General features: G+C 46.1%; 5 protein-coding genes across 8 annotated transcripts; all 5 read left to right on the forward strand.

The window, feature by feature from the left end:
- The first annotated feature begins 3325 nt into the window (after nucleotides 1-3325).
- On the forward strand, nucleotides 3326-7216 carry LOC124186298 (pro-resilin). Of its 3 annotated transcripts, none has more exons than XM_046577863.1 (5): nucleotides 3326-3615; nucleotides 4042-4942; nucleotides 5045-5463; nucleotides 5544-6183; nucleotides 6253-7216. In XM_046577863.1, the coding sequence occupies exons 1-5, from the start codon at nucleotides 3607-3609 to the stop codon at nucleotides 6456-6458; spliced, it is 2175 nt and encodes a 724-aa protein (XP_046433819.1). In that variant the 5' UTR covers nucleotides 3326-3606; the 3' UTR covers nucleotides 6459-7216. The 3 variants fall into 3 exon arrangements, with proteins under 3 accessions (XP_046433819.1, XP_046433818.1, XP_046433817.1); XM_046577862.1 differs by having other exon boundaries at nucleotides 4042-4933; nucleotides 5036-5463; XM_046577861.1 differs by having other exon boundaries at nucleotides 4042-5463.
- A 495-nt stretch (nucleotides 7217-7711) lies between these two features.
- Nucleotides 7712-11418, forward strand: LOC124187078 (pro-resilin-like). Its single transcript, XM_046579330.1, has 4 exons — nucleotides 7712-7797; nucleotides 8822-8879; nucleotides 9400-9522; nucleotides 10658-11418. Exons 1-4 carry the CDS (start codon nucleotides 7712-7714, stop codon nucleotides 10907-10909), a joined length of 519 nt encoding a protein of 172 aa, XP_046435286.1. The 3' UTR covers nucleotides 10910-11418.
- Nucleotides 11419-15643: 4225 nt separating this feature from the next.
- LOC124185983 lies at nucleotides 15644-18066 on the forward strand. Of its 2 annotated transcripts, XM_046577261.1 has the most exons (6): nucleotides 15644-16042; nucleotides 16202-16798; nucleotides 16866-17125; nucleotides 17192-17260; nucleotides 17609-17698; nucleotides 17785-18066. In XM_046577261.1, the coding sequence occupies exons 1-6, from the start codon at nucleotides 15973-15975 to the stop codon at nucleotides 17824-17826; spliced, it is 1128 nt and encodes a 375-aa protein (XP_046433217.1). In that variant the 5' UTR covers nucleotides 15644-15972; the 3' UTR covers nucleotides 17827-18066. The 2 variants fall into 2 exon arrangements, with proteins under 2 accessions (XP_046433217.1, XP_046433218.1); XM_046577262.1 differs by lacking the exon at nucleotides 17192-17260.
- A 622-nt stretch (nucleotides 18067-18688) lies between these two features.
- On the forward strand, nucleotides 18689-20599 carry LOC124187079 (tubulin monoglutamylase TTLL4-like). Its single transcript, XM_046579331.1, has one exon. The coding sequence runs from the start codon at nucleotides 18689-18691 to the stop codon at nucleotides 20597-20599; it is 1911 nt and encodes a 636-aa protein (XP_046435287.1).
- Nucleotides 20600-23081: 2482 nt separating this feature from the next.
- On the forward strand, nucleotides 23082-25583 carry LOC124185951 (pro-resilin-like). The gene is made up of 3 exons (XM_046577208.1): nucleotides 23082-23192; nucleotides 24666-24893; nucleotides 25157-25583. Exons 1-3 carry the CDS (start codon nucleotides 23187-23189, stop codon nucleotides 25397-25399), a joined length of 477 nt encoding a protein of 158 aa, XP_046433164.1. The 5' UTR covers nucleotides 23082-23186; the 3' UTR covers nucleotides 25400-25583.
- Nucleotides 25584-26113: the final 530 nt, after the last annotated feature.

Below are 26113 nucleotides of genomic sequence, written 5' to 3' on the forward strand. Positions count from 1 at the left end.
AAAAATTGCAAAACAATGAACCTGAGAAAGAAATTTTATCAAAACATCATCGTTCGGTATACCGGAAAATTATAATTTTTGGTCGAATAATCGGCGAGGTAAGGTGTAAAAATAATAAGACAGACGTTGAAAATCCCACGAAATACAATCGTTGATATCTTTTACGCGCGATATTAATAATTCTCAAAAAGTTTCCTAAGCACGTGGATCGATTTCCGCGAAGGGTGTAGAAACGGGTCATAAAACGTGTCACTTATTGTTATACTTTGGCGTGTGCACGAAGGGATGGACCGGGGTAGAATTTCGTTTCGGTTCGAGGCTTGACGTAAAAAACGGCACGCCGGTATTGTGTCATATCGTAAAATATAGAGATAAGAGTTTCAGGTGTGTTACACGTATCGGGGATGAGGATAAAAGATGATGTGGTAGCGGAGCGAGCGTGTTACCCACATCCTTGGTACACCCACACCGCGCATGGATCACGGATACATACGTCGGTATTCCTTTACCTAACCGGAGTCGGCTCGCTCTTCAATCCTCGACTTTGCAGCCGTTTGCGCAAGGGGGAGAGGAGGAAAAAAAAATCTCCACGATGTTCCAACCGTAGCGTACATATCGCCTCGCGTTGCATCGTTCGCTTATATTTTAAGCTATATGCGGTTAAAAAAAAAATATCGGAAACGATTTTCAAGAGAGAAGATGAGGGGGAAAGATTTGAACGTTGTAGAACGATTTGCTTACGAGTACGGATATGCGGTAAACTTGTTCGTTTTTTTTTTGTTTTTTTTTTTTTTTTGTATTTGTTTTTGCTGAAAATCGACACGTGATTCCGCAATCGGGATGTGAAATCATCGCGCGTAGTAAAATCTGCGAATGCTCGAGAGGATGACGAGAATAAATGCATACAGCGAAACCGAGTCACGGTGCTTATTATTTCGAATAATTTCATACCGCAGCCACAAGTATTTAGATCATTTTGCGTGCATGTACTTACATTGTACGCGTGGTAGGTATATGATTGTTTTTCCTACCCGACAGCTTCCAGAAATAGTTATACCGAGCGGTTATTATAATACTCGCAAATCACGCGGGATCTCGACCTTGTAAAATAAGCTCGTAGATTGGATCCGAGTCGTGAGTCAATTTTCAGTTGATATTATAATGGAAACTCGAGTTTTTCCGATATTCCACCGTCGGCGAGTCGCTCGAGGAAACTTGTAGGAGCACAACAATGATCGTAATAATAAAATAAAAAAATAAACGCATTGACAAAAAGAAAGGAAAACTGAGACCAGACGGTGTTACAATTCCTTCAACTCGGCGGACGCAGGCGAACGCATAAGATTGTCTTCGCGATCCAATTTTCTCCGTGTCACGCTGCAGCTGCTGAAGCTTCCGGGTTCACTTCCGGTGGATATGCTGCTGCAGCGCTGAGCCACGTACGAAATGAAGAAGAGGAGAAGGAGAGGGAAACGCTTTCGCGTGTGATCGTGAAAATATAATAACTCATTCCGAGGCTGAAATTCGAAGTGAGAATTCCCCGTTTCTTAGTGCATAGCGCGCGCGTTGATGCGATACGTGCGAAATTCTCCTTTGCGAAATCGATTATCTAGACCAGGATGCGCCGGCTGGCGACAATGTGGAATGAGGCGTATTGTCGACTATATACCCACACGTACGGTTGTGCGCATCCACATACGTGTGTGCGCGAGGAGCACGGAGACCGATGATACATACGTCCTAGTTGCGAAACTATTTGCAGTTCTATCTCACTCTCTCTCTCTCTCTCTCGTTCTCTCTCTGCTGGTTGGTACTCATCCATATCTACCCACGTTGTGCCAGTGCTAAACCTCGAGCTAATTATGTAAGTAAAATACTCGCATTGTCATTCCGTACTACGATGTATTGAGCAAACAGAGATCGCTGTACGGTGCAAAGATCCAAAACGATCGCCTTGAAGTCGGGAAAAAATCGCCAAGCATATCTTGGAAGAAAATATCGAGGACTTCATTAGCCAGAGTGGAAGATCGGGGAATGGTAATAGACTAAAATCGAACTCAATCGTTCGATCGTTTACATTTTTCTTTATAGCGTTCTTTTCAACGTGGTTCTTGACAGTGATTGAGGAGCGATAATTTTACAGCAGCGACTTATCTTCAGTGAGATTTTTTCTTTTTTTTTTTGTTTTATTTTATATCGTTCAATTCACCGGCTCTTTTCACTTCACTTGCAACACGAGCGAATTGAGTCATTAAGCGATGAGACGCACGGCTAACTAGACCACACGGAGTTGTAGAAGGCTCGAAACTGTAATATAAATCAAAGGCGGCCTCACAATATATCGTTACATAATTACAGCGCGGCAACTCGCTGCCACTTCAATCGAGGAATGCGCGATGTGCCGGTATACCTGGTCTTCTTCTCACAGACATGTGTTATGCATTCCGACTTTTATAACCCGGTCAATTCACTCTCCGATGCGAAATTCTCGTCCTCTTAGCGACTTCCCGTATCTCTTTCGTCCTCTGCCTCAGGCTCCAACAGCTGCAACGCACTGGCGACTCATCAGATGCGACGATTTATACGATCCTTAATACCCGTTAAAGGAACCCAATTTCTTCACATCGAAGCCAATATTAAAAGAGAAATAACGAATCGGCTGCTATCATTGATGATCGCAAATCGAAAACTGGTTACTGTGGAGAAGAGATCTCGAACTTGCGAGAATCCAGCGATAATTGTCGAAGAAGAAGGTGGAGAACGATGTTGGGGAATTCAAAATGAATCGGAAAGCTCAAGTGAGGAAATTTGACATATTCAAAGATAAATAATTTTAGTACTTCTGCAGTTATTGATTTTTGAGCAGGAATTAGGAACGATTTTTGACCAAATAATGCCGAGAAGTTTGCAAAAAAATTGTCATCCTCTTGGCGGTAGAAGATAAGAATAATGCAAGAATTACCGAGACATCGTTTTACTTTTGTTACTTCGTTAACAGCTGATAAGTGGTGCAGCCTACGATTACTTCCGTGCATTATCCAAGGCTCCTTAACCACAAAAGTTTCATAGCTTTTATTGATTGAGAAATATCGAGTGGTTGTGCCGAATGAGTTGGGTGCTGATGAGCATAATGGATACCATCGCGTACTGTTTGAGCCGATCATTGTGAGATAATGACCGATTGCTCCACGTGGATGCAGAAATCGGATCTCGTAACGAGAGCGGTTGCAGGCTCAAGGAATAAGCGGGAAGATCCATGATCCGTAGGTGACGACGTTGTCTTCGATGTCTTTGAGCGGTTCTTTCTGCCCCCGCTTACCCGCTCTGCACCACTACCGATGCAGAGAAGACACGGAGCGGTGCATCAACGCTGCAGTAAATCTTAGCCTCGTTGCACGAAATCCATGATCGAGAATCACGGATGAGCCGATGCTTAGGGGGTATATAAAGACGATCTGCTTCAAGGGTTTATCATTCGCTGAACACCACTCTGTGGTGCTGGCTCATCCTTGGAAAACAAGGTATCAGAGCCCCGACCATCGCGAAATCACATTGCGCTTCAACCGTTGGTGAAAATCTTTATCGCTCAACGCACGGATATTTGAGATGTTCAAGGTGAGTTTCATAGTCGATTCATAGTGTTGAAGCCACTGCGAGTCGAAGAGATTCGTTTCTAGTCCGTTGATTTTAAGATTTGTGAAAATGATTTTTGTGTCGAGATATTTCCTTCCTTGATTGATTCCGATATTTGATCTAAAAGTTCGAGGTGAGCTTCGTGTTTTATTCAGTGTATTGGAGTGTCGTAAACCCAAGAGATTCACTTCTGAATCTTAAATTTTTCATCTCTCAAAAATGCTTTCCACGTTGAGATTCTAACGAATTCTGGAGATTCCGAGATTAGATGAAAAAGTTCGAAGACTGTAGTTCGAAACCTCCTCCTCACCAGTTGTTTTCGCCTCCAATTATGAGTCGGCTGCAAAACAATGTGACCGCGACCAACAAACTCATCGATATTTCAACACTGTTATCGTTACTTTCCAGTGTGTCCTAGCCACCGCCATAATGGCGTTGGCTCTAGCGCGGCCAGAGCCGCCGGTGAATTCGTATCTGCCACCGGGTCGAGGTGGACAAAACGGTGGCGGCGGTTCCCCAGGTTTTGGAGGCAGTGGTGCACCGCCGTCGGATCAATACAGTCCACCAGGTTTTGGAGGCGGCGGTAGTTCCGGGGGCGGTGGTGGTCCCCCGTCAAACCAGTATGGAGTACCAGGTTTTGGAGGTGGCAGCGGTCCTTCTGGTGGTGGCAAGCCATCTAGCAGCTACGGACCGCCTGGTGCAGGTGGTAACGGTGGTGGAAATGGATTTGGAGGTGGTGATGGCGGAAACGGAGGCGGCAGACCATCAAGCAGTTACGGCGCACCCGGAGGCGCTGGCGGTAACGGAGGTGGGTTTGGAGGCGGTGGAAGCGGAAGTGGAAATGGAAATGGCGGTAGCAGACCATCGAGCTCCTACGGTGCGCCAGGTGGACCAGGAAGTAACGGCGGTGGGTTCGGTGGAAATGGTGGAAACGGAGGTGGCAGACCATCAAGCAGCTACGGAGCTCCGGGTGGACCGGGAAGCAACGGCGGAGGTTTCGGAGGTGCAAACGGTGGTGGTAATGGTGGCGGAAGCGGAGGTGGTAGACCATCGAGCAATTATGGAGCTCCAGGTGGGTTAGGAGGCAACGGCGGAAGCTTTGGAGGTGGAAACGGTGGTGGAAACGGTGGCGGAAGCGGAGGTGGTAGACCATCGAGCAGCTACGGAGCTCCGGGTGGACCAGGAAGCAACGGCGGAGGCTTCGGAGGTGGAAACGGTGGCGGAAACGGTGGTGGAAGCGGAGGTGGTAGGCCATCAAGCAGCTACGGAGCTCCAGGTGGGCCAGGAAGCAACGGTGGAGGTTTCGGAGGTGGAAATGGAGGTGGAAATGGAGGCGGAAGCGGAGGTGGTAGGCCATCAAGCAGCTACGGAGCTCCAGGTGGGCCAGGAAGCAACGGTGGAGGTTTCGGAGGTGGAAATGGAGGCGGTAGGCCATCAAGTAGCTACGGAGCGCCAGGAGGCGCTGGAGGTGCTGGAGGCAACGGAGGAAGTAGACCATCGAGTAGTTACGGAGCCCCTGGTGCCGGAGGCAACGGTGGTGGATTTGGAGGAGGTAGCAACGGTAATGGAAATGGAGGAAGCGGAGCTGGCCGACCATCGAGCAGCTACGGTGCTCCTGGCGCGGGAGGAAATGGAGGTGGATTCGGAGGTGGCAATCCTTCTGACAGCTATGGAGCCCCTGCTGCAGGTGCCAACAGAGGCGGCGGTGGAGGAGCCGATGGTTACGCATCTGGTGGGCCCGGAGGAAACGGCGGAGGATTTGGAAATGGTGGTAGCAGCGGAGGTGGTGGGAGCGGATACGGCAGCGAGGGCGGTGAAGATGGTGGAAACGTGAGTACAACCGAAGCCCCAAATCTCCTCCTAGCACATACCCCAATTTTTCTGAAACAAAAGACGAAACAAAAATTCAGGAACCGGCGAAGTACGAGTTCTCCTACGAAGTAAAGGACGACGAGTCCGGCAGCAACTTTGGACACACCGAAACTCGTGATGGCGACAGAGCTCAGGGTGAATTCAACGTCCTCCTTCCCGACGGTAGGAAACAGATAGTCGAATACGAGGCTGATCAGGACGGATTCAAACCTCAAATAAGGTACGAAGGTGAGGCTGGATCCGAGGGTTACGGCTCCGGTGGACCAGGCGAAAATGGCGGCAACGGAGGTTCCGGTTCCGGTGGAAACGGCGGTTACCCCTCCGGTGGGCCGGCTAGCAACGGAGGCGGAAACGGTGGATACTCTTCCGGAGGACCCGGAGGCAACGGAGGCGGAAACGGTGGATACTCTTCCGGAGGACCCGGAGGCAACGGAGGCGGAAACGGTGGATACTCTTCCGGAGGACCCGGAGGCAACGGAGGCGGAAACGGTGGATATTCTTCTGGAGGACCTGGTAGCAACGGAGGTGGAAGCGGTGGATACTCTTCTGGAAGACCCGGAGGCAGCGGATTCGGCGGAGGTAACGGAAACGGAAACGGAAACGGGAACGGTAACGGGGGCTACTCTTCGGGTGGTTCAAGTGGTGGTAACGGCGGAGGATTCGGAGGCGGCGGAAACGGTGAGTATTTCACCAAATGAAAAAAGCAAAATGGCGTTAGTCGGCAAACTTGAACTCGGGATTTCACAGGCGGTTACCCGTCCGGCGGACCATCAGGAAACGGTGGAAACGGTGGATTCGGAGGCGGACGAGGCGGTGGTGGTGGTGGAGGCGGAAACGGGAATGGTGGCTACTCTTCCGGGGGTCCGAGCAGCGGTAACGGGGGTGGAAACGGGGGCGGTTACCCGTCGGGGAGCGGAGGTGACGCGGCGGCTAACGGAGGTTATCAATACTAATCCGCACCGATTTAGTTAGACACAAATGGCCTGTTATATAATGTATTTTGTACGAACGTTCCCGCGGACGATAATATCGACTTACCGGATTAACTTATTGTTTTTCATTTAGCCATACACGCACAGACATACAAACGTATAATTTACATACTATCTACATATATACTGTGTAATCACCTTCTCGTGTTATATATGTTATTATCATTATTATATCATCAAGCCGCTATATCGTACGTTATAATCGTACAATACGCAGTATACCTAGTTTTATTTAACGCGTAACGCGAAACAAGCTCTGATTCCGATCATGTCACCCGTATAATGTAATCATCCATTATCCCAGATCTCGGCCCCGAGATCAGCCTCAGGATTTTCAAGGATGGCTCGAGGTCAACGATACGTTATACAATCATGCTCACTTAATTCGACAAGTTTGATCTCTCTTATTCAATTTTCGTCCGGCATGTTTGCCAGTTGCATCAGTAGAGTTCGTTCCGTTTCTCCTATATCACAAAGTAGTAAAACTTCTAATTAATTTTTAGTCTTGTTTTTTATTTTCTCTTATATGTATTTAATCAGATCTCACTACGCATCTCTCATAGTTTATACCTGTAACTCGGATCGTGCGGTTGCTATAGTCTCGATCATCTTTGTGTATCACCGTATTGAATTATTCACAATTTATGAAAAATAACAAATAATAATAATAAACATAAGACATTATACAATGCTTGCGTACCTAGGTAAATTGTACTGACTTATTTTCTTCCTCAAATCAACACATAGCTAAAATTTTATCCTCAATCGTCCAAAACTAATGCCTCTTAAAGTTTGGGTTCACCGTCACGTGAAATCTCGTCGGTATCGAAGCCTTGCACGAGCTTTTCGCAATTAGTTACTTCATGAGCTACCTAATTCAAAAAAAAAAAAAACTGTAACCAACACAGCGTTAAATATATCCTGAACTATATTTTAGACCAACCACAAAAGCTGCGACAACGGGTATAGACTGTAGAACGATTTAATTTTCAAGCCATTTGCCGTTGGGGCAGAGGATGTAAATATTTAGCACAACTGCAGCAGTTTATTCGACTCAAGGAGCGTAAGTATACGGCATACTGTGTAAACCGATGCGGTAAGAAATTTTCGCAATCGTTAATACGGGTAAAATCTCGCGGAGAAGTTGTGTTAATCTTCTTCTTCTTCTTCTTCTTCTTGGGCTTCTGGTTCTTTTTCCTCCTTCGAATCTCCCGATGCACCGCAGGCTCGAACCTGGATATAAAACTGTAACGGCGAATCGGGCCGCAGCGGTACTGAAAGTGAGACTCGGCGCTCACACGTAACAGCTGCCAAGAGTAACAGGAACATCTTCGAGAGATGCTCGCCGCCTCCGATGCACGTAATCGATTGCTGCACCGCAGTGCACCGGCTAAATTTTTACCCAGAGAGAGTGGTGGATGCACCTCGGCGCCGGCTGCTGCACTCTGTCTCAAGACTTTCGTAATCGGCTCACGTGCGACCGAGACAAACTCGTACTCTCGAGCTCATCTAATGTGCATTAGGATATCAGGAGGAAGAACTTTCTTCCCGTGTTATAATAATGCCTGCGCAATTCGAACGCCGCTAAGGATCGGACTGAATATTTTTTCTAGCCGAGGAACTCGCAGCGTCCTCGATCATCGATCGACGATCCATCGGAATTTGAGACGTGTTTTACCTGCGTCGCAACATCGCCGGTTTCCCGCTCCCACTTCGCGGGATCTGCGGTTTTATTATTAAATATAATTACCGTGATGCATACCGTATTCTCCAAATTACTGTATTCCCGGGTCTGTGTTTCATTCCGGTACCCGCTGATGACGATGCGGTTCTAGGTATAAAAGGTGGCGACGTTTTCTCGGCTCATCTCAGTCTCCCTTTCGACGCCTGATAACGGTCCTCGCAATCCGCCAAGAGGAAGAAAAAGAAGAAGAAGACGAAGTAGCGCCATGTTGGAAAAGGTGGGTAAAGCTGATAATACTGTTTCTTTCGCCTAAAAAACAAGAAACTAAGAAGCGGTTATTCGCTTTCAAAGCTTCGGGAAAAGCTCGAAACAGGTGTTTGTCTTAGCGCTTAACCGCGCAGCGCCGCGACTCGCAATTCGATTGTCCGCCTCGAAGTCCTCGCTCCTTATATTTTATTCAAGTCTCCGCACTCGGCTTGGCGACAGCTCAAATAATTTGCAAATACTTAACCAGTAGATCTGATTCATCTGCATAGGCACTCAGCAGAATCTTAGAGCGAGAAAGAGAAAGAAGGCGTCGCCACGGTTACCGTCTTGCAAGCACCAACCCCTGAGAGACTCATTGTCGATGCGCAACCAGACTCGAACCAGCGGACCATTTTCGTTCTCACAATTCAGACCCACCTGCGAGACACAGGGTGAATAATTAAAACCTCCCTCTCCCCCTCACCCCTAGTCGATGAATCAATGAAACACGGGTTGAAATTTCGCGAATTTCTTCATACGCCGCGAAAGTGCATGGAAAAAAAAAATAAAAAATTTGGTTCGGTAAAATTGGGGAGAGAGAGGGAGGGAATTCCCAACCACCCTCTAAACCGCAGCTCGAATATAAGGGTCCACTGGTAAACCGTCGTAAAGGTTTTTCAATTTTCCTCGAGGAATTCGGAACGACTTGAACGCGCGATTAACTTCCATACCACGACGACGTTGGGTTCTATGTACTATGAACCGAGACTGAGGAATGGGGGAAAAATTTGATTCATAAAAGTAATCGGGTGTACCGGAAATTCGCGTTCTGCGAAAGCGCCGGAATCGTGTAATAATTTTGCGGACCGCGACGACGCATTTTCGTGCAGTTTGGAAAGGCGAAAGGATTTCTTTCGGCGCACGGACGTTTTCACCTGCAATATTCAACCCCCTACCGTACTGAATTTTCAGACGATTTTCTTGTTGCCGTTACTGGTGGCAGTTCTGGCCGTTCCCCAAGGACCCGCGTACCTTCCACCGACTGGGAATTCACCGGGAAGACCTGCCGCCGGCCATCCCGACGAATGGGCTGGCGTACGTACATATGCATAATACATTTAAACCCTCGCATCCTGCGAACCTCATTCCGGACTCTCCTGTGCTTCGTTTCATCTCGCCGAATCCCACCGCTCAATTGCCAATCACCTATCCCTCAATGTTGACCCGACTTACCGTACTTGACGAAGAATCATGCCAGAGTCGAAGAATGATAAAAAAAAAAACGAGGACTCTTCGTCGGTTTCAATCGTGAAGAGTAGAGCTTAATTGTCTTTCTGAGAAAGCTCGTTTTCAGTCAAAGAAAGAGTTCGCCATTGATTTCAAGTCATTTTTCACCGCAGAAGTTCCAAACCTTCGGCATTTTAAAATACCGAGCGCAATTTGCGTAATTATACATATTTAAATGGTGATTTTTGAATTTTGACCGGCTCACCTCTCAAATTCGTCACAAATAATTCAAAAATAATTCCCCAATTTTTTCAGTTTTTTTATCTCAATTTGTCTCAATATTATATATATAAGCCTTTCAGGGCGCATTAAATCTGCCAAACGGATTTTGACACAATTTGGTGTAGGGGGATTTTGGGTCACTGATTAAAAATTTGAAAATTCAAAATTGTGGATCCAATATCGTTGAGGAAAATCCAAAAAATAATTCGCTTTTGATAAAACTCGGTACTCAGGGGCTTTCAAGGTCACTGATTACGAATCTGAACTCAAAATTACAAAATTCCGAATGGTAGATCCAATATGGCAACATCAAGTGATTTTTGGGATTTTGGTTCGCTATGTTCGATCCGCCATTGTGAATATTCAAATTTCGAGTTCAGTTTCGTAATCGGCGATCCAAAAAACCCTGTTACGCCAAATTTGATCGAAATCTGTCGGGTAAATTCAATGTATCCCTGAAAGGGTGAAATGGGGAAATCCACCCTCTTGTAGACACGGGTTAAAGCTGAAATGAAAATCTGAAAAAATTGGGAAGTTATTTTTGAATTATTTAAAGCTAACTTGGGAGGTGAACCTGTCGAAATGAAAAAATGACCATTTTGAGAACAACTCTGATACTTAGGCGTAATCTTGTCACCATATTTCATCACCTGATCGATTCTCCGCCACAAACCAATCGCGCAAATCTATCTAAACGTAAAATTGTGCCACTTTCGATCAGGATCCGGCGAACTACGAATTCTCGTACGAGGTTCAGGACGCAGCATCGGGTCTGGACTTCGGTCACCGGGAAATGCGGAAGGACGACGAGGCGACCGGAAGCTACCACGTTCTACTGCCGGATGGTAGAACCCAGATAGTCGACTACGTTGCAGACGGCGGTGGGTATCGTCCGATGGTCCGCTACGAGGGAACAGCCTCGTTTCCGGCTCCAGGTGGTCAAAGCGGAAGTGGCGAGGGTTACAGATACTAGAAACCAGAATCGAAGACTTCGGCAAAATCGTCGATCAGTGTCCGCGCGTTTTCGATAAATTACCTATCTCCAATCATTCGTCCTTCGGCAATCGAGTCACAGAGCTGATAATGAACACGGGAAAAATTATCCCCGGTATAATACGAAAAGACAATCTCAAATATTCTGCCAATCGTTGTTCGAGTTGCGAATTTCCGTGGTAAACGAAAAGAAAACAAAAAACTCGTACCACGAGGATCGAAACGTCTGAACGAATTTCCTGCGAGAGGTGATGATGGATATTAAATTACGAGGCAATTTCTTTCCGGTGAAAGATGATTATGTTATTATTTGTCAACGCGTTTATAAATCGTGGCTATACGCACCCACGTACACACACACACACACGCACATATGTACGTGTATATGTATACATTAGCAGGGCGCTAAGCTAAAGCACCAACAATTATATTTTACGCCGCATTTCCCTTTGCGTCTAATTTTCAAGGAATTAGGTATAATCCTGCAATTATTACACAGCATACACAAATGCATGTTTACATTTCTACGTTATACGTATACCTATATATGTGTCTGTGTGCGTCCGTGTCTCTATGACTGTGGATTAACAAGGGCTACGTGTCGCAGGGCTAAGAAATTGCGCGACATTATCGCATCCACTGACAAATCGTGTCTGCCTAAGGCCAGGGTCTTAAAACCGCGTATCTCGATGGTGGTTGAATTCGCAAATCTTAATCTCCCTTATTGCCTGAATCATTGTTGTTGTTACCGTCATTATTATAACTAGTATTATTATTATTATTATTATCATTATTATTATTATTGTTATTATTATAATTATTATTATTACTGTCGTCGTTATTATCGCAATTATTGTTAAACTCGCGAATATTATTTTATATAGGATATTGTGAAAAAATATGCGAGAGTGAAAAATACACGTGCATTACGGTCTCATGTTACATAAAGGTGAATTTATGATACACGGTATGAATACAAATTCAAGTATATCCCAGTGAATATAAAGAGCATCTGTGGGGGGTGAACAGCTGCTGTCGTTATCCGTGTTTCCGTTCGGGAGCTGGGCGGCTAGCTACCCCCGAATTGGAATTTAGTAAGGTGGTCCCAATAACATATTTATCTTAACGGTTAAACCGGCGTAAAAGTAACGACCGGATGGCAGGACTGCGGGGGTATTTCCGGGCGATCGAGTGCCCCGGAATTTGAATAATGCGATTTATCTGTACCTACATATAATACGAGCGAAGGAAGGCACGTGGGAGCATCTCGTCTTCTCCGAGGGATGTCGAGAGGTATAAGAAAGGCGGGTGGGGGGGGGGGGGGGGGAGGAATTGACAGGAGACGGTGGGGTGAGGGAGGGGGAGGGGGCGGGGAACGTTTGCAACGTAATTGGTTTTGCGAAAGAACTTTTCTTCTTTCCTCCTTCGATACCGATCAGTAATATGTTTTCACAGGGGGGAGGGTAAATGCGACGGTATAAGGTAATATCAGAATTTACATCGCTATCGATTCGACAGACCTTGTTTGAAGGAGAACGCGTACCGCCGATCATCCCTTGAATCAACGTCGACCCGAGTACTATTATTAATTCAAATCACGCATTAATTGAGAATGCGTAGCGAGATCGCGATAAGAAGGGTTGCTTCTTCGTTCTCATTCTCTTCCGCGAAACGTAATTCAATCGTCTGGATAATCGTACGAAAATCATATACCAAACACGGAATTACTAGCTAATTCCTGACGGGTTTCGTCACATCGATTTCAAAGTCCCGAAGGATCAGGATACCAGGATGCACCGTGCGGTGTCCTCGCCCTCGACATCGATCAGCAGCCTGATATTCGCTAGTCGGTTTCAATCCGAACGATGGAATTCGAGAATTAATATTTATCGTCGAGCGAAAGTCCGGGCTCTTTTTCATCGCGAAATAATTTCGGAGTGATAAGAATGAATTATGGTGGTAAATAATTTTGGGACTACGATCTTCCTGAGTTTCTAATTCAGTTTGAAACGTGAAGCTTTCGCGTGTAGGCGCCTGCAGCTATCGCGCTATTGAAAATAATAGAAGAGGAAGGAAGTAATTTGCAATTTTCACAATTTCAATAAAGGCACTCTGAATTATCTCAGGATTGTTGTTTCGATGGCCTCCGGCTTCGTCGGAATAATTCCGCATCACGCGTTTCTCGGCAATATCGCGTGCGTGGATCGTATTCGATGGAAATGTACGTGTTATGCCATGCTCCCCGGATTATTCGGCAAATAAATCTGAGAGGCCCTCGTTTTTTCCCCGCGCTGAACAGCGTGCCCGAAATTAACAGGAAATTGCCACGATATTCGTGAAAAGTAAGGCTTCAAATTTCTTCGCTTAGAAAAAAATAAATAAATAAATAAATAAAAGAAATACTCGACAAAAACGCGACTCATGCAACTGATGAAATGAATTTCATGTACAGATCTCGGAATTTATTTGATCGCACGTTCCACCGTTATGTACAGAAAACGAATTTCTCATTTTTACAGAATAAAAACGGGGAGTTTTATACTTTGGGAAATAAATTATCTCGTGATTAGAATTTTCCACCCATTAATTTGTGGGTATAATTTAGACGAAAGAGGGAGGGTTTGGATAAATTAAAGGCGACCTTTGAACCGCCCACATCTTTATAATTCTCAACATTTTCAAGCCCTTTCTAACCTCCCGCAGAGTCACGTTACAGGCTTCGAGTCTGACAATGATCAACCCCGAAGGTTCCTACCTTTTATCGTTTAATGGTCTCGTTAAGAAGGGGTGGGCAGCTCGGTTCTATACCTGCTTCTTTCTCGCTGCGCCATTAACGACGAATACTTTTTATCGGCTCCAGCTTCACTCGTTGAATATCAAATTGAATTCGACTCGATATCGCTGTGCTGTAATACCTTATTGTATCGAAATAATAATGACAATAATACAGTTAGAATTTGTAAACGATTCGTTTCTCATTTTTTCAAACAAACCTAATCCGGCATTGTAAAATCAAATATCAGTGATGATTCTAATTGTTGGCCGCAAAGGGCGGTAAAAAATCCGAAGCCTGTTCAAACTTTATTTCGATAAATAAAAATAAATTATATTTTCACTCAACTTTCTCCGAAATTATCGAGGGAACAGTTTTTTCTCTGCGCTTATCTCCGAGACGGCAGACTAATTGGACCAGTAAAATATTGCCCGACTGACAAAAATCGTAGAAATAAAATGCGCTGTAAATAAATAAGAACAAAATCGAGAAGCCAAAGTTCGTTCTGATGGTCTGAAGTAGGAGACCTTGTTCAACGTTGATCTACACTCCAACCTCGCCCGCGTGTCGTACATAGTTTATCGAGTTGTTTACGCAAACACCGGGGTGATTGTGATCGGGTGAAATTTGAGTTACAGTAAATTTGACCAGGCACAATATCACGGTAATTGTGTTTGAATACTAAACAGCGAGTAAATAGATTGAATGCAAGTGTCGAGGGCCGGAGAACACGACTCGGTGAGTAATAAATTCCCGAGCAGTTGAATAAAGGTTTAAAAACCTTAATTGTACAGGCTGAAAAGCAGTCTTGTTGATTTCCTCACCAAAAACTCCAAACTCGGTCGGAGTTTCCAACACTAACTTGTTTGATCCGATGAACGGGTTATCCTTGATTGATTGATGGACCTGCAAGGCCGGCGTTGCGTCATGACTCGAAGACAAAGGCTCGTTTCAAGCAGTCATTCCATTCGCCCACGGAGTTGGATGCATGAAAAGATGAATGGGCGGCACAAAAGGTGCAAGATAAGGCATCTGGGCCCCGTTTAGCGTGATCGATGTAGTTGTGGGTGCAGATCCCGGAGATACAGAAACCTGTCTTCGAGTGAGTCGTCCGAGTGACAATATCGGTATATTTGAACGCAATGTTTGTTTTCGGAGTTACAGACAAACGCGCATAGAAATTTAGAAAAGACAAAATTCAAAAAACCGACAAAGCCTTTTTTAGCTGCACTGCGCAATCGGCGTTGCTTGAATCCATCACGCGCGGTTTCCCCTGAGGGGAAATAAGGGGAGAGGGGGACGCTTACATCATCTATAATAGCAAACAAGCCGCAAACATATGCGCAGCCTCGAGTGTAAACCGTGAACCATTACGCACGGTGTATAACCACCCGCTGTCTGAATGATTTCGAGCATGATATACAGCGTGTATAGAGGAGAGTTGCGCCCCCATAAAGAACAATAAGCCATCGGGACGCGTGTATGATAATGCCGTCATTTCTGTCATGGTGATTATGCTGCAATGCACTTGCATGCTTGCACGGTGTAATTAACAGATAACATTAGCGAGGCAGATGTGTTTTCGGAATACACTCAAAGCGGCGATACATTTTCTATCGACATTTCACTCGGGTAATTATGTATATATGCACATGTAATTCGTGCAGCGGAAAATTGATGCCAATTTTCCCAATCGTTCCCCAGATCGGTGGTTATCTATACAACATATATGTGCGCGTATATGTGCGCGTATCAACTCGGTACGCGAATCGAGCTCCCAGCTAATCGCCGAATCGGATCGTTGCATCGGCTAAAAATACTTTAAATCCAGGCAGTGAAAATGTTTTACACGCGAGACCGAGAGAAATTCGAATCTGCATTATAATTGTCTTCTGATTGAAATCAATTTGAATTTGTGTGAAAGGAAGAAAAAAAAAAAAAAACACCATCAGTGAAATTGAAGCGAAAAGTCCGCAGCTCGGCTAAAGTTTCAAATATAACGAGATAATAATAAATCCCCGACGAGTATTGATTTCGTTGAACATATGGAAGGGAGAAAATATACATCAGATTGCGGGAAATATTGTAGATGAAAAAAAAATAGTACATATTTTATGAAACAAGGATTGGATAGTTAATAATTCACAAAACTAGCGTGCACGATAGACTGAAACGCCGGGTTGTTCGCCCGGCGTGACTCTCGGTGCTTCAATTTTCGCGCACCCAGCAAATGGTTTGCATGTTCCATACTCCGCGAAGGAGGCAACTAGATGGGCTTATTGAATCCGAATGATGTCCTCGCCGAAAGCCGTCTTCCATTTCTGTTCAGCAGCCTTCTCGGTGAGTAATAATTCAGTCCAGAACCAGACCCTAATCTTCACGCGGTCCAGAATTCACAGGCACGATGAAAAAGGGGATAAAAAGAAAGTCCACATGCTGGCATGAGCCTGCACAAGCCGTTGAACGCTTCTCGAAGCAAGGATTCCAATCATTTTCCAGGTCTTCGAAGGATCGAGTCGGGCGATCGGCGGTGGTTTGGCTGCTTGTATCCGATCCTCCTGATCATCTTGTACATCGGACTGTTCGTCATGATCCGGAAGGACATTTGGCGCTACTACGATTCACTGAACGAGGCGATCTACTACTTCAAGGACCAGAAGCTGCAGAGCTGCCTGCACCTTGTTGTGGTGCCGGTACTCATCTTATCGAGCATCGTCAGGAGCTCGGATGACCTTGAGGGGTACAAGAAGCTCGACTGCGTCGACCGTCTTCTGTTTTACCTGAACGCCCCGATCGACCACGCGGCTGGAACGAGAGAGGAAGTCAGCAATCTCTGCGTCTATGTCTTTCTAACCCTCGTCACCAACCTCTTGACGTACTTCGCTGTTGTCATGGCGGGATCCGGGGTGAATTTTGACGTCGCGTGGATCCTGAGCCACGTTCCGGTGCTTCTCGAGGTGGTGATACTCTGCGGATTCGTCGCTGTCATTGCCAAGATCCGCGTCCGTTTCGAACGGACCAACTCGGTCATCGCTGAGACCCTGACGCCGAGGAAGATCAGTGTCATACTGGTCCAGTCAACGAGCTTTGATAACGGTGAAGTAGTTCTGCATCGTGTTAATTTTTGACCACCAGGTTCTCAAGGTTTTTACTTCTCTTTCAGCTTCCAAACTTCGACTTGCCAGACGCGTGCACTTCCAACTCCACGACGTTGCGGCCGCTGTCAATAAGACTTATGGCTTTCGGATGTTCTTCATCTTCTTTGTCACCCTGTTCTCGATCCTAAACCACTTCCGGAACGCTATCGCTCTCCGCGACGATCAGCTCGGCATCATGGACCTTGGCCTCCATCTGGTGTGGATATGCTTCCACATGGCGAAATACTTCTACGTCGCGAATGCCTGTCATGCTACCGTTTCAGAGGTGAGTGGATGCTCGTTAGATCGGTGAAGTGGAAAAGTATGAAATTCAGCGTTTCATGTTCCTCAGGGAAAACTGGCTGGCGGATATTTTCTAGGTGCACCAATTGTTCGAGGACCGAGTGGCCTGAGCGAAGAGGTTTGTGTTCAAAGACACTTTGATCGAATAAAATAACGACCATGCCGTAATGAAAATGTGCTGCGAATTTACTCGGGCAATTTGGAAAAAAGATTGATGTAATTACCCCCGGTGTTTAATTGGCTCGATTGTACAGCCGGACTCTGTTCTCTACGCACGAATGATTTAAATCAATTGGTAAAATTCACGGTCCAGCGGCCGGCCCGATCCGTATATTTCGGGTCATGGCACATTTTGTCGGGGAGAATGAGAGAGACACGGGATACATTGCGGGGTGAACGTTTTACAAATTCAGGTTCGGTGGTGATGGACCCGGATAATGATCAGGAGTGAATAATGACATTTCAGATGGAAGCCTTCTCTCGGCAACTGGATAACAAGCAGCTACAGTTCACGCTCGTCAGCGTTTTCGCTATCGACATACCCAAGGGAGTGACGGTAAGGAGTGCAGCCCTGCAGCACATCGGTGATTATATTACATAAATCGATTCTGCTCATCAGCCGGCAATCTACTTTTTGCGTAGATCTTCATTGCGGGTATAACATATTTCTTGGTGCTATGCTGATTATGGTGAGACGTTGCGGAATTGCATCACCACGTGGCTGAAGATCTGATGTAATAACAAATACGGCCATCACCACCACCACATGTACTGGGCAGCAGATTCTCCGGCACTTCTCGCTCCCTCCAATTCATCACTGATTACATTGAACACGCTGCGTTTAAATCTGCGGTTCTCTCTCTGAAACTGACTGCAAGCAGGAGGGGAAATTTACTGTTGCTGATCTCTGTGAAAGAATAAATTTCACCTCGTCTATTTTCTCCGCGTATTATTCCTTTTTTCAATCCTCAACAACGAGCGGACAAAGCGATCTGACGAGACATCATGGTTACACGAGTTCGTATTGCTGGACCCGGAGCCCACGGTGAGTGGATTATGCGCACCATTTTCCATCCATCCAATTAGCCTATACAAGTTGCCCGGCACTCCAATACACACTGCTTAACTTGTGTTACACGCAGCGATCTATTTACGCGGAGCAAGGTCTTTTGCGCAACCATAAAATGAAACGCGTCTTCTCGCGCACCACTCATACAACGTACTATACATGCTCCACCTCCGCTTTCGCGGGATTCCATTTGATCGCGTCATTTCAGCCTCAGCGTGTCCACTACCACTACAAAGTGCAGCTAGCCAAATGTCATAACCAACCGCCATTCATCATTTTTATCTTCATTTCTGGAGACACGCGAAACTGTCGCGATGCGAACAGTCGGTAATCGATACTCGGTATCGACCGTGATCGAACCATGCCGACAAGTATCGGGAAAAACTAATCAAAGGTCTGACACATCACTTACAACCTCTTTCGGAAATGTATTGCCCAAATTCGCCGTTAACCTAAACAAAACCAACACTCGCGATCATGTTGTACAAATCACAATCCATTTCGATCGACGGAAATACAAAATCGACCGTTCGGCGATCTAGATCTGCCCCTGTTAACCGACGCACAAGTATCAAAAAACTTTTGAGCAATTCCGAGGATAGCCTACAAGATGTCGGAGACTTCGAGGTAATTGATGAAAGAAACTATTTCCGCAGTGAGTCGAGGCTAATTTGCGCCTCGAGAAGGACGAGCAAGAGTCTAATTCTCGTTCAGCGTCTCACGAACGAGGACAGTGATCAAGATGACGAGTTTTTTGCCAACACAGAGGATGGAGGATACCATCAGCCTCTGACCATCGAACCCGTGGTTCGATCAGAGCTAAAAACGACGGTAGCAGTGGCTGGAAGAAAGAAGTTCAAGTTCCCGTTTAGAAGAAGCCTTTTTTCCCACGTGCCACCCTATATCTTCTTCCACTGCGACAACTGCACGTGTTCGCCGCTACCGAAATCAGTCTCAAAGCACATGAAGTGGCAGCTGAATCCCTGCACACCGCAGATCGTACGCCGAATCGCGGAGGCTTCCGGCTTCCGCGTGGTTTCCTGCGACCCCCGGGACTCGGACTCGTGGTGCGGTAACTGGGACCACTTGTTCCCGAAGAATCACGAGCGCCTCCGCTGGTACCAGAAGGTAAACCACTTTCCTGGGACCAACAAACTCGGGCACAAGGACCAGCTCTGGGCAAGCATCAGCGAGATGATAAAGAAGTTTGGAAAGCGGCACTTTGGCTTCATGCCACTGTCCTTCGTCCTGCCCCGAGATAAGCGACGGCTGATGGTCACCTGGAAGCGGAACGACGGAACCAAGTGGATCATCAAGCCGCCAAGCTCGGCACGTGGCACGGGAGTCCACGTGGTCCACCAGTGGTGGGAAGTGCCGGTGAACTCGTACCTCGTGGTCCAGCGGTACTTGGCCAAGCCAAGGCTGATAGACGGGGCAAAGTTCGACCTGAGAATCTACGTGCTGGTGACGAGCTTCGATCCCCTGAGAGCGTACCTCTACTCTGACGGGCTGGTCAGGATAGCGACGACGAAATACGACCAGGACGCCAAGCACCACAAGAACCGTTTCATGCACCTGACAAACACCAGTGTGAATAAGTACAGCAAGGCCTACCAGCTGAGTCCAAACGTGAACACAGCCACTGGCCATTTGTGGTCGCTAAAAAGTCTGTGGTCGCTTTTGGAACGAGAATCGGTTAACGTCCCCAAGCTGTGGTCTGAGATGAAGGACATTGTGGTGAAAACGTTGATAGCCACCGACGGTGCAGTCGGTCCCGTCATCCAGAGGACCTTGACCTCTCGGTACACGTGCTTCGAGCTCTTTGGCTTCGATATCCTCATCGAAGAGAACTGTAGGCCCTGGCTGCTGGAGGTCAACACAGCGCCGTCCCTTCACACGGACTCCGCCGTCCACAAAGCCGTGAAGGGACCGTTGATCAGGACGCTCTTCAACATCGCTGGATTCCAGCTGAACCCCAGAGTCCCTGAATCAGTCCTGAAGGAACTGTCCAGTCGATACGATCTGGCTGGCTCTGTCTGTCAGAACTTTCATCTGAGCGACAAAACCCTCACGCATCAAGCAACGCGGAAGCAGTTTAACTACATGTACCGTAACTCCAGGGACGAGTATCTCGACACCATATTGCAGGACCTTACATCCGACGATATCCGCAACCTGATTACTTTCGAGGACGAACTCACCCAACTCGAGCTGTTCGAAAAGATATTCCCAACTAACCAGAGTCACAAGTACCTTAAGTACTTTACCAAGCCAAAGTACTACGACATGCTTCTCGACGCTTGGGAGCACCGCTACGGATCCTGCAGGACACTCGGCGTTCGCAGGCTCCAGGATATGTGCAGGGAAAAGCGTCACCTGATGCCTTGAATGATATTTTTCTCGCTCTTTTGTTTATGTCTTCGAATTTGTCCTGTAAACTAACAGAAATCTGTTTTTTGCCTGATTCGCATATTCTGCTGATTATGCATCTAACAATAAAAGTGAATAAACAATTGAAATGAGCACGTTTTGCTCGGAATTTCGGGTGCCTGACGAAACAAAACTAGCTCTCTGCTCTTTCGACTGAAAAATTCAACTTTTAACTCGTTGACTGACATGACACGTTCTTCAAGTCTGATCAAGCCGGGTCAGTTTCCACCCAGGTTCGATGCTGCAAGGTAGGATGAATATCTTTACAAACCCCATGTAGGTACGATCACCTGAAACGAAACTTTAAGTACGCGAGAAGTGCCTGATCAAAGGATACGCAATGCGTGGCTTTGATCTCACCCACTTGGTTGCGAGTTACTCTCGAAATTTTCAGACGTACCCTGCGGCCTAACGATATTACGTAGCCGCGGATAAGGTCGGTTCTGTGAAACGAATAACCGACTTGAATTCCGACTGAAGCCGCTTTTCCGCGCTCCGGAATCGAGTCATCGACGCGCAGCGTTGTAACAGCTTTGCTTTCTTCCTAGCTTCGTTGCATTAGCGCTTATTCGAAGAACGCCCGCGCGGCGACGGGGAAAAACGTTACGTAATAACAGAATTAATTCGTTCACGGCGCTCCGGCGGTTTATCAAAAAATGCAGAAACAGTCCCGTAATAATTGAGTTTTGCCCCAGCAGCCGCCAACTGCAGCTGCCGCAGCGACTCTGCAGTGTAGCACATGCAAGTGAGAGCTGCGAGGGGTCAACGTATTTTCATTGCAATCCAGGATCCGCTCCTACGCCTCAGTTGCGATGAAAACTAATTAAAATCCGATCGAGAGGGAAGTCAAGTCGGAGTATTCCGCAGCCTTTCTCTCTCCGCAATTACAATCACGCCACGAATTTGCAAAATTTAGGCGTACCCATTTGCATCTCTCGGATGGAACGCCCCGAGTAATAGAAGGAAATAATGTATTCATGAGATGAGCTGCACCGCGTATACCCGCCTGTTTCTCCCCCCCCCTATTCTCACTCCTATCTACCATCCACCCACAGATGCATGCAGATACGCATTGCCGATACGTACGTATCACCGTTGTTTGCATAACTTATTATATTCGCGGATCGCGTAATTCGGCCGTCAATCAGCCGCTGCAGGCCTTTTTCGCACCGAACAAAGAGGCTCGGATTATACCCTAAATTCAAAATTTCATCAAAATTCATAACTTTTTTTCCTTCTATCACTTTGCGATGGATACCGTGACAACAAATAATTTCAACCAGAGGCGAAACCCCAGACGTAATTAAAACTTTACCTACGTATGTAGTAGGTACTGATTGCGCGATAAAAAACTGCAATATCCGTGGAGGTAGTCGTTTCGATTTTAGTCGATTAAATCGGATGCTATTGACAGACCGCGACATCCTTTCGTCTCTCGTCGATATCAAACCCGAAAAATTTTATAAATGCTGAAACGCTCTAATTTTTATCGCTTTTTCAACCATTGAAAAATTATTTACAAAGGGGTTTTTCTGGCTTGACTTATCCTGAAAAAATCGCCAGATCATACGGTAGATTTATATTTGATTTCAATGGTACGGAATCTCAACAAGAATCTACTTGAGAAACAAAACTCATCATTTTTCGTATGTGAAGGTAAGAATCTTTCTAAACCTGACGTTCGGAATATCGATGACGGAATTAAAAATTTTCAAGACACCGATTGATTCCTTTGACAAATGCAAAGGAGACAGCGTTCCAAGCTGCGGCTGTCTTGCGGTAAAATAAATTCGAGGTAGAGATGCATCGCGTTCCGGATAAAATGGGTAAAATAAAGAAAAAACAATTCTTGAAACGACAAGCTTGAGGAAAGCTTGAGACGGTAAATTTGAACGCGCGTCAGCTGCCGGGATACCCACGAATATATACACCGCAGTGCATCTCCGTGTTGAAGGTATCCTCTGTCGAAGTCGGAAAAAAAAATACGATATCGGCGTAAAAATATGGGCTATTACCGCTCGTCGCGAGATAGAGCTTTGCATGAAATGAGCGGGGAAGAAAAAAAGGACTAAGACATCGATCTTCGAGGAGGGGAAAATGAAATCCGCATAGAATTTTATAAGCTGCTTATTAATTTCGTGAGCAAAAAAAACAAAAAAATGTATACAGTACAGACTGCAACAACCTCTTCGAAGCAGTTATAATTGGCACTTTGCAGTTCGCGGGATTGCGGATTGAGTATTTGTCAGAAAAGAAGATGAAGGTGGAGATGGTTTGCGGTGAGGAGCGCGAACAAAAGGATGTGACAAGCGTGTAGGGTCGGCTAGGCAGGTCGTTCCGCAGAGGCAATTCTGTCGCAACGACCTTGCTCGAGATGTTACATATATCGGAGAACGGAGGATGCACCAGGTACCGGGAAGGTATAAAGCCTGGGAGAGGCAGATGCCAGAGCACTTCACACCGTCTCATCCCCAGACGCAGAGCAGCCCGAAAAACCGCTAGTCCACAGAATCTGAAGAGAGGAATCGCCGCACCGATCGTCGAGATGAAGGTGAGTGTGCCGGGCATGATATTTTTGCCGTTTTTAAACCATTGCGTGGTTCACGCGGAAAATGGGAAAAGCAAAGAGGACGCGGAGATTTTCTTCCTCCTGCTCGGAGAAAGATGAAGAGGGGAAGAAGAAGAGGCGGAAAAACCACCGCGCGGATCCAATTAACCTTTGAGGTCGCACCCTCAACCTCTTTTTTCCGCGGCAACTTTGACGATCACGAGTACGCTTATGGCTCGCGAAAACCGCCGCTTAACGATACTAATTTAATTAAAAAGAGTAAACCGATAAATTACCGTAACTCGTTAATCCGATCTCAGACCTTTTTCTCCACCCACCCTCCCTGAAACCAAACCGCCGCCGTTTTCGACCCTTAAAGCTGCAAGCGTCCCGGTATTCAGGGACTCGAGGACCTGGCCACTCGCGTAATCATCTCGTAATTCAGCCCATTTCTTACCGCGTGTTCGTAATTTTTCCGCAAAAAACACATTTGGCAATGGTCGCTGTATTGATTGGAGGTAACCAAGATTTGACGAAAAATAGATTCTCAGTGAACGACATCCAGTTCTAGTCGGGACCATTAATTTTAGTCAATTCTTTTTGGAACGTCTTGTTCCCAGTCCTGCAGTCCAACAGTCGGAAGCCGATTCCGCAATACTTCGCATGCTCGATCCAATTCGAAGTGTTCTTCTTCTCGGTCAAGAGTGAGACACGCATCTTTGCAATGCAAATGGGCGGTGATCAATCTCTCGCGTTTTTTTTTTTTTCTTTTTCTTGCTTTACATCCATCGTTGGAAGATCGCGGATGTGAATCCTTTCTCCGGCGAGTGTTTTCCCCTACATATGTACGAGTAGCTTGTCAGCTGACCGTTGCGATCGCAATACAGATCACTCGGCTCACGTACGATTTACGAATATGCCGTGAATATCCCAGGTACGTGACACGTGGGCGTTGCGTAAGACGCGATATAACCAACCTCTCGTCTGCCGTATCGTACTTACAATTAGAAGCCCGCGGGACGTTACGCGGATGACTTAAGAAAGTTAATTGTTATCTAGCCGCTGCCACAAATTACTTTTTACTCTACGGGCATCTTAATCCCAGACATATACGAGCTATACGTGATCCGACTTTGCGATTCATCCCGATACACACGTGCTAATTGTCGGCACTTGACTCCGGATCACCGTGACGACGTTTCGACATTGACGCTTGTTTATTAGCATAATAAGCCCGGAGACTGCGGCGATGTTTTCGATCTTCGCTGACCGCCACTCGAGGGTAATTATAATACACGTTAAACCAGACTGCGGTTCATTAAGTCATTTAGCGATAACCGCTGCAGTAGCGAGTGCATATAATTAACGTAGACTTACTCTACCAGGGGATATCTCCCGCCCTGGTTCGTAGCTCGGGGAGAGTAAATCGAATCCCTAATTGCAATCTACCCAACCGTCGACCTTTTCTTCTTTCAGTTATTCGCCGCAACGAGTTTGCTAATTACTCTCCTGGCCGCGGTCGCCGCCCGACCCGAACCCCCGGTGAACCAGTATCTGCCACCGAATCAACAGTTCATTCCCTCCCAAATACCCTCGGACTTTGTAGGATCCAACCCGGCCCATGGACCCGGAGGCATTCAGTACTTACCGCCGAATTCCAACACCTTTGGTGCCCACCAGGGATACGACGATGGTTCCAACGGCGTAAGTATTTTTCCATCGTTCGATTGTCCGACGGGCCATCAACCTTAGGGCATCCACAAAAATAAAGCTTGCCAAACGAAAGATTCTTTTTTTTCTCATTACATTGAAAACGAATGAATCTAGGTGAAAACTAGGATGATCTTACTACTTTTGTAAAGATAATTATACCGCACGAATGACCATTTTTCTACGTTACGTTGTCATACCCGTTTTCTGTTACAACACTGCTCAATTTTTTTTTTTTTTTTTCGAATCCTCTTTAGGAACCAGCGAAGTACGAGTTCGAATATACCGTAAACGACTTTGAATCTGGGAACGATTTTGGACACAGAGAGAACACCGAGGGTGGCGTTGCTCGTGGCATTTACTACGTCCTGTTGCCGGACGGTCGCAGACAGACGGTGGAATACGAAGCCGACGAGAATGGTTTCCGGCCGAAGGTTACATACACGGACGAAGGATCCAGGGGCGGAAATACCGGAGGAAACGGGGGCTACGGATACTAGCTTCCTGAAGACGTCGTTCTTAATTGTCACTCTGGACCTTTAGAAGTTTACAAAGTTATTCAGGCGCTGGGTGAAGATAAAAGGGAAATTAGAAAGAATTCGCGGTTTTTATCCGGAGTGTTATCGAAACTTATAACATCTGTCACAAGTTGCCGGTTACTCAATAGTATCATATTCAGGAAAGACGAATATGGCGATTACGAAAGAAATTTACTCAAGCTGGTTATTTTTTCTTGGTGTATCTATTCAAGCTGAAAGTTTAGCACTATTTTTTTTTAACCACTGTAGAAATTTCAGATTCATTGTTTAGAATCTTTTAGAACACTGTGAGAAACGAGTCCTCAATTTTGAGGATATTTTATAAAGAAATCCCAATCTTGCTCAATCTTCTGCCCGTGCTGATTTCAATAGACTAAACCCGACATTTTCATCCCCCTTTTTCACCCGGCCTCCGAATTACTGATAATACACATACTGTGATCAAACCATTACCAATAATCTGATGTATAAACGATGTTACACATATTGAACGCGTGATGCGTTGGCGAAAATCGGTTAAAGCCGGTCGACGGCTGTTGCATAACGGCGTAACGTGATCCACATGTGCTTACACACACGGGGAATACGCATACATATATATTATAACATATCCATATATACATTACACACATGATATATTTTACACGAAAAGAAATAAAATTGAGTAAAATAAAA

This window comes from Neodiprion fabricii, chromosome 7, assembly GCF_021155785.1.
Source record: "Neodiprion fabricii isolate iyNeoFabr1 chromosome 7, iyNeoFabr1.1, whole genome shotgun sequence".
Classification (NCBI taxonomy): Eukaryota; Metazoa; Arthropoda; class Insecta; order Hymenoptera; family Diprionidae; genus Neodiprion; species Neodiprion fabricii.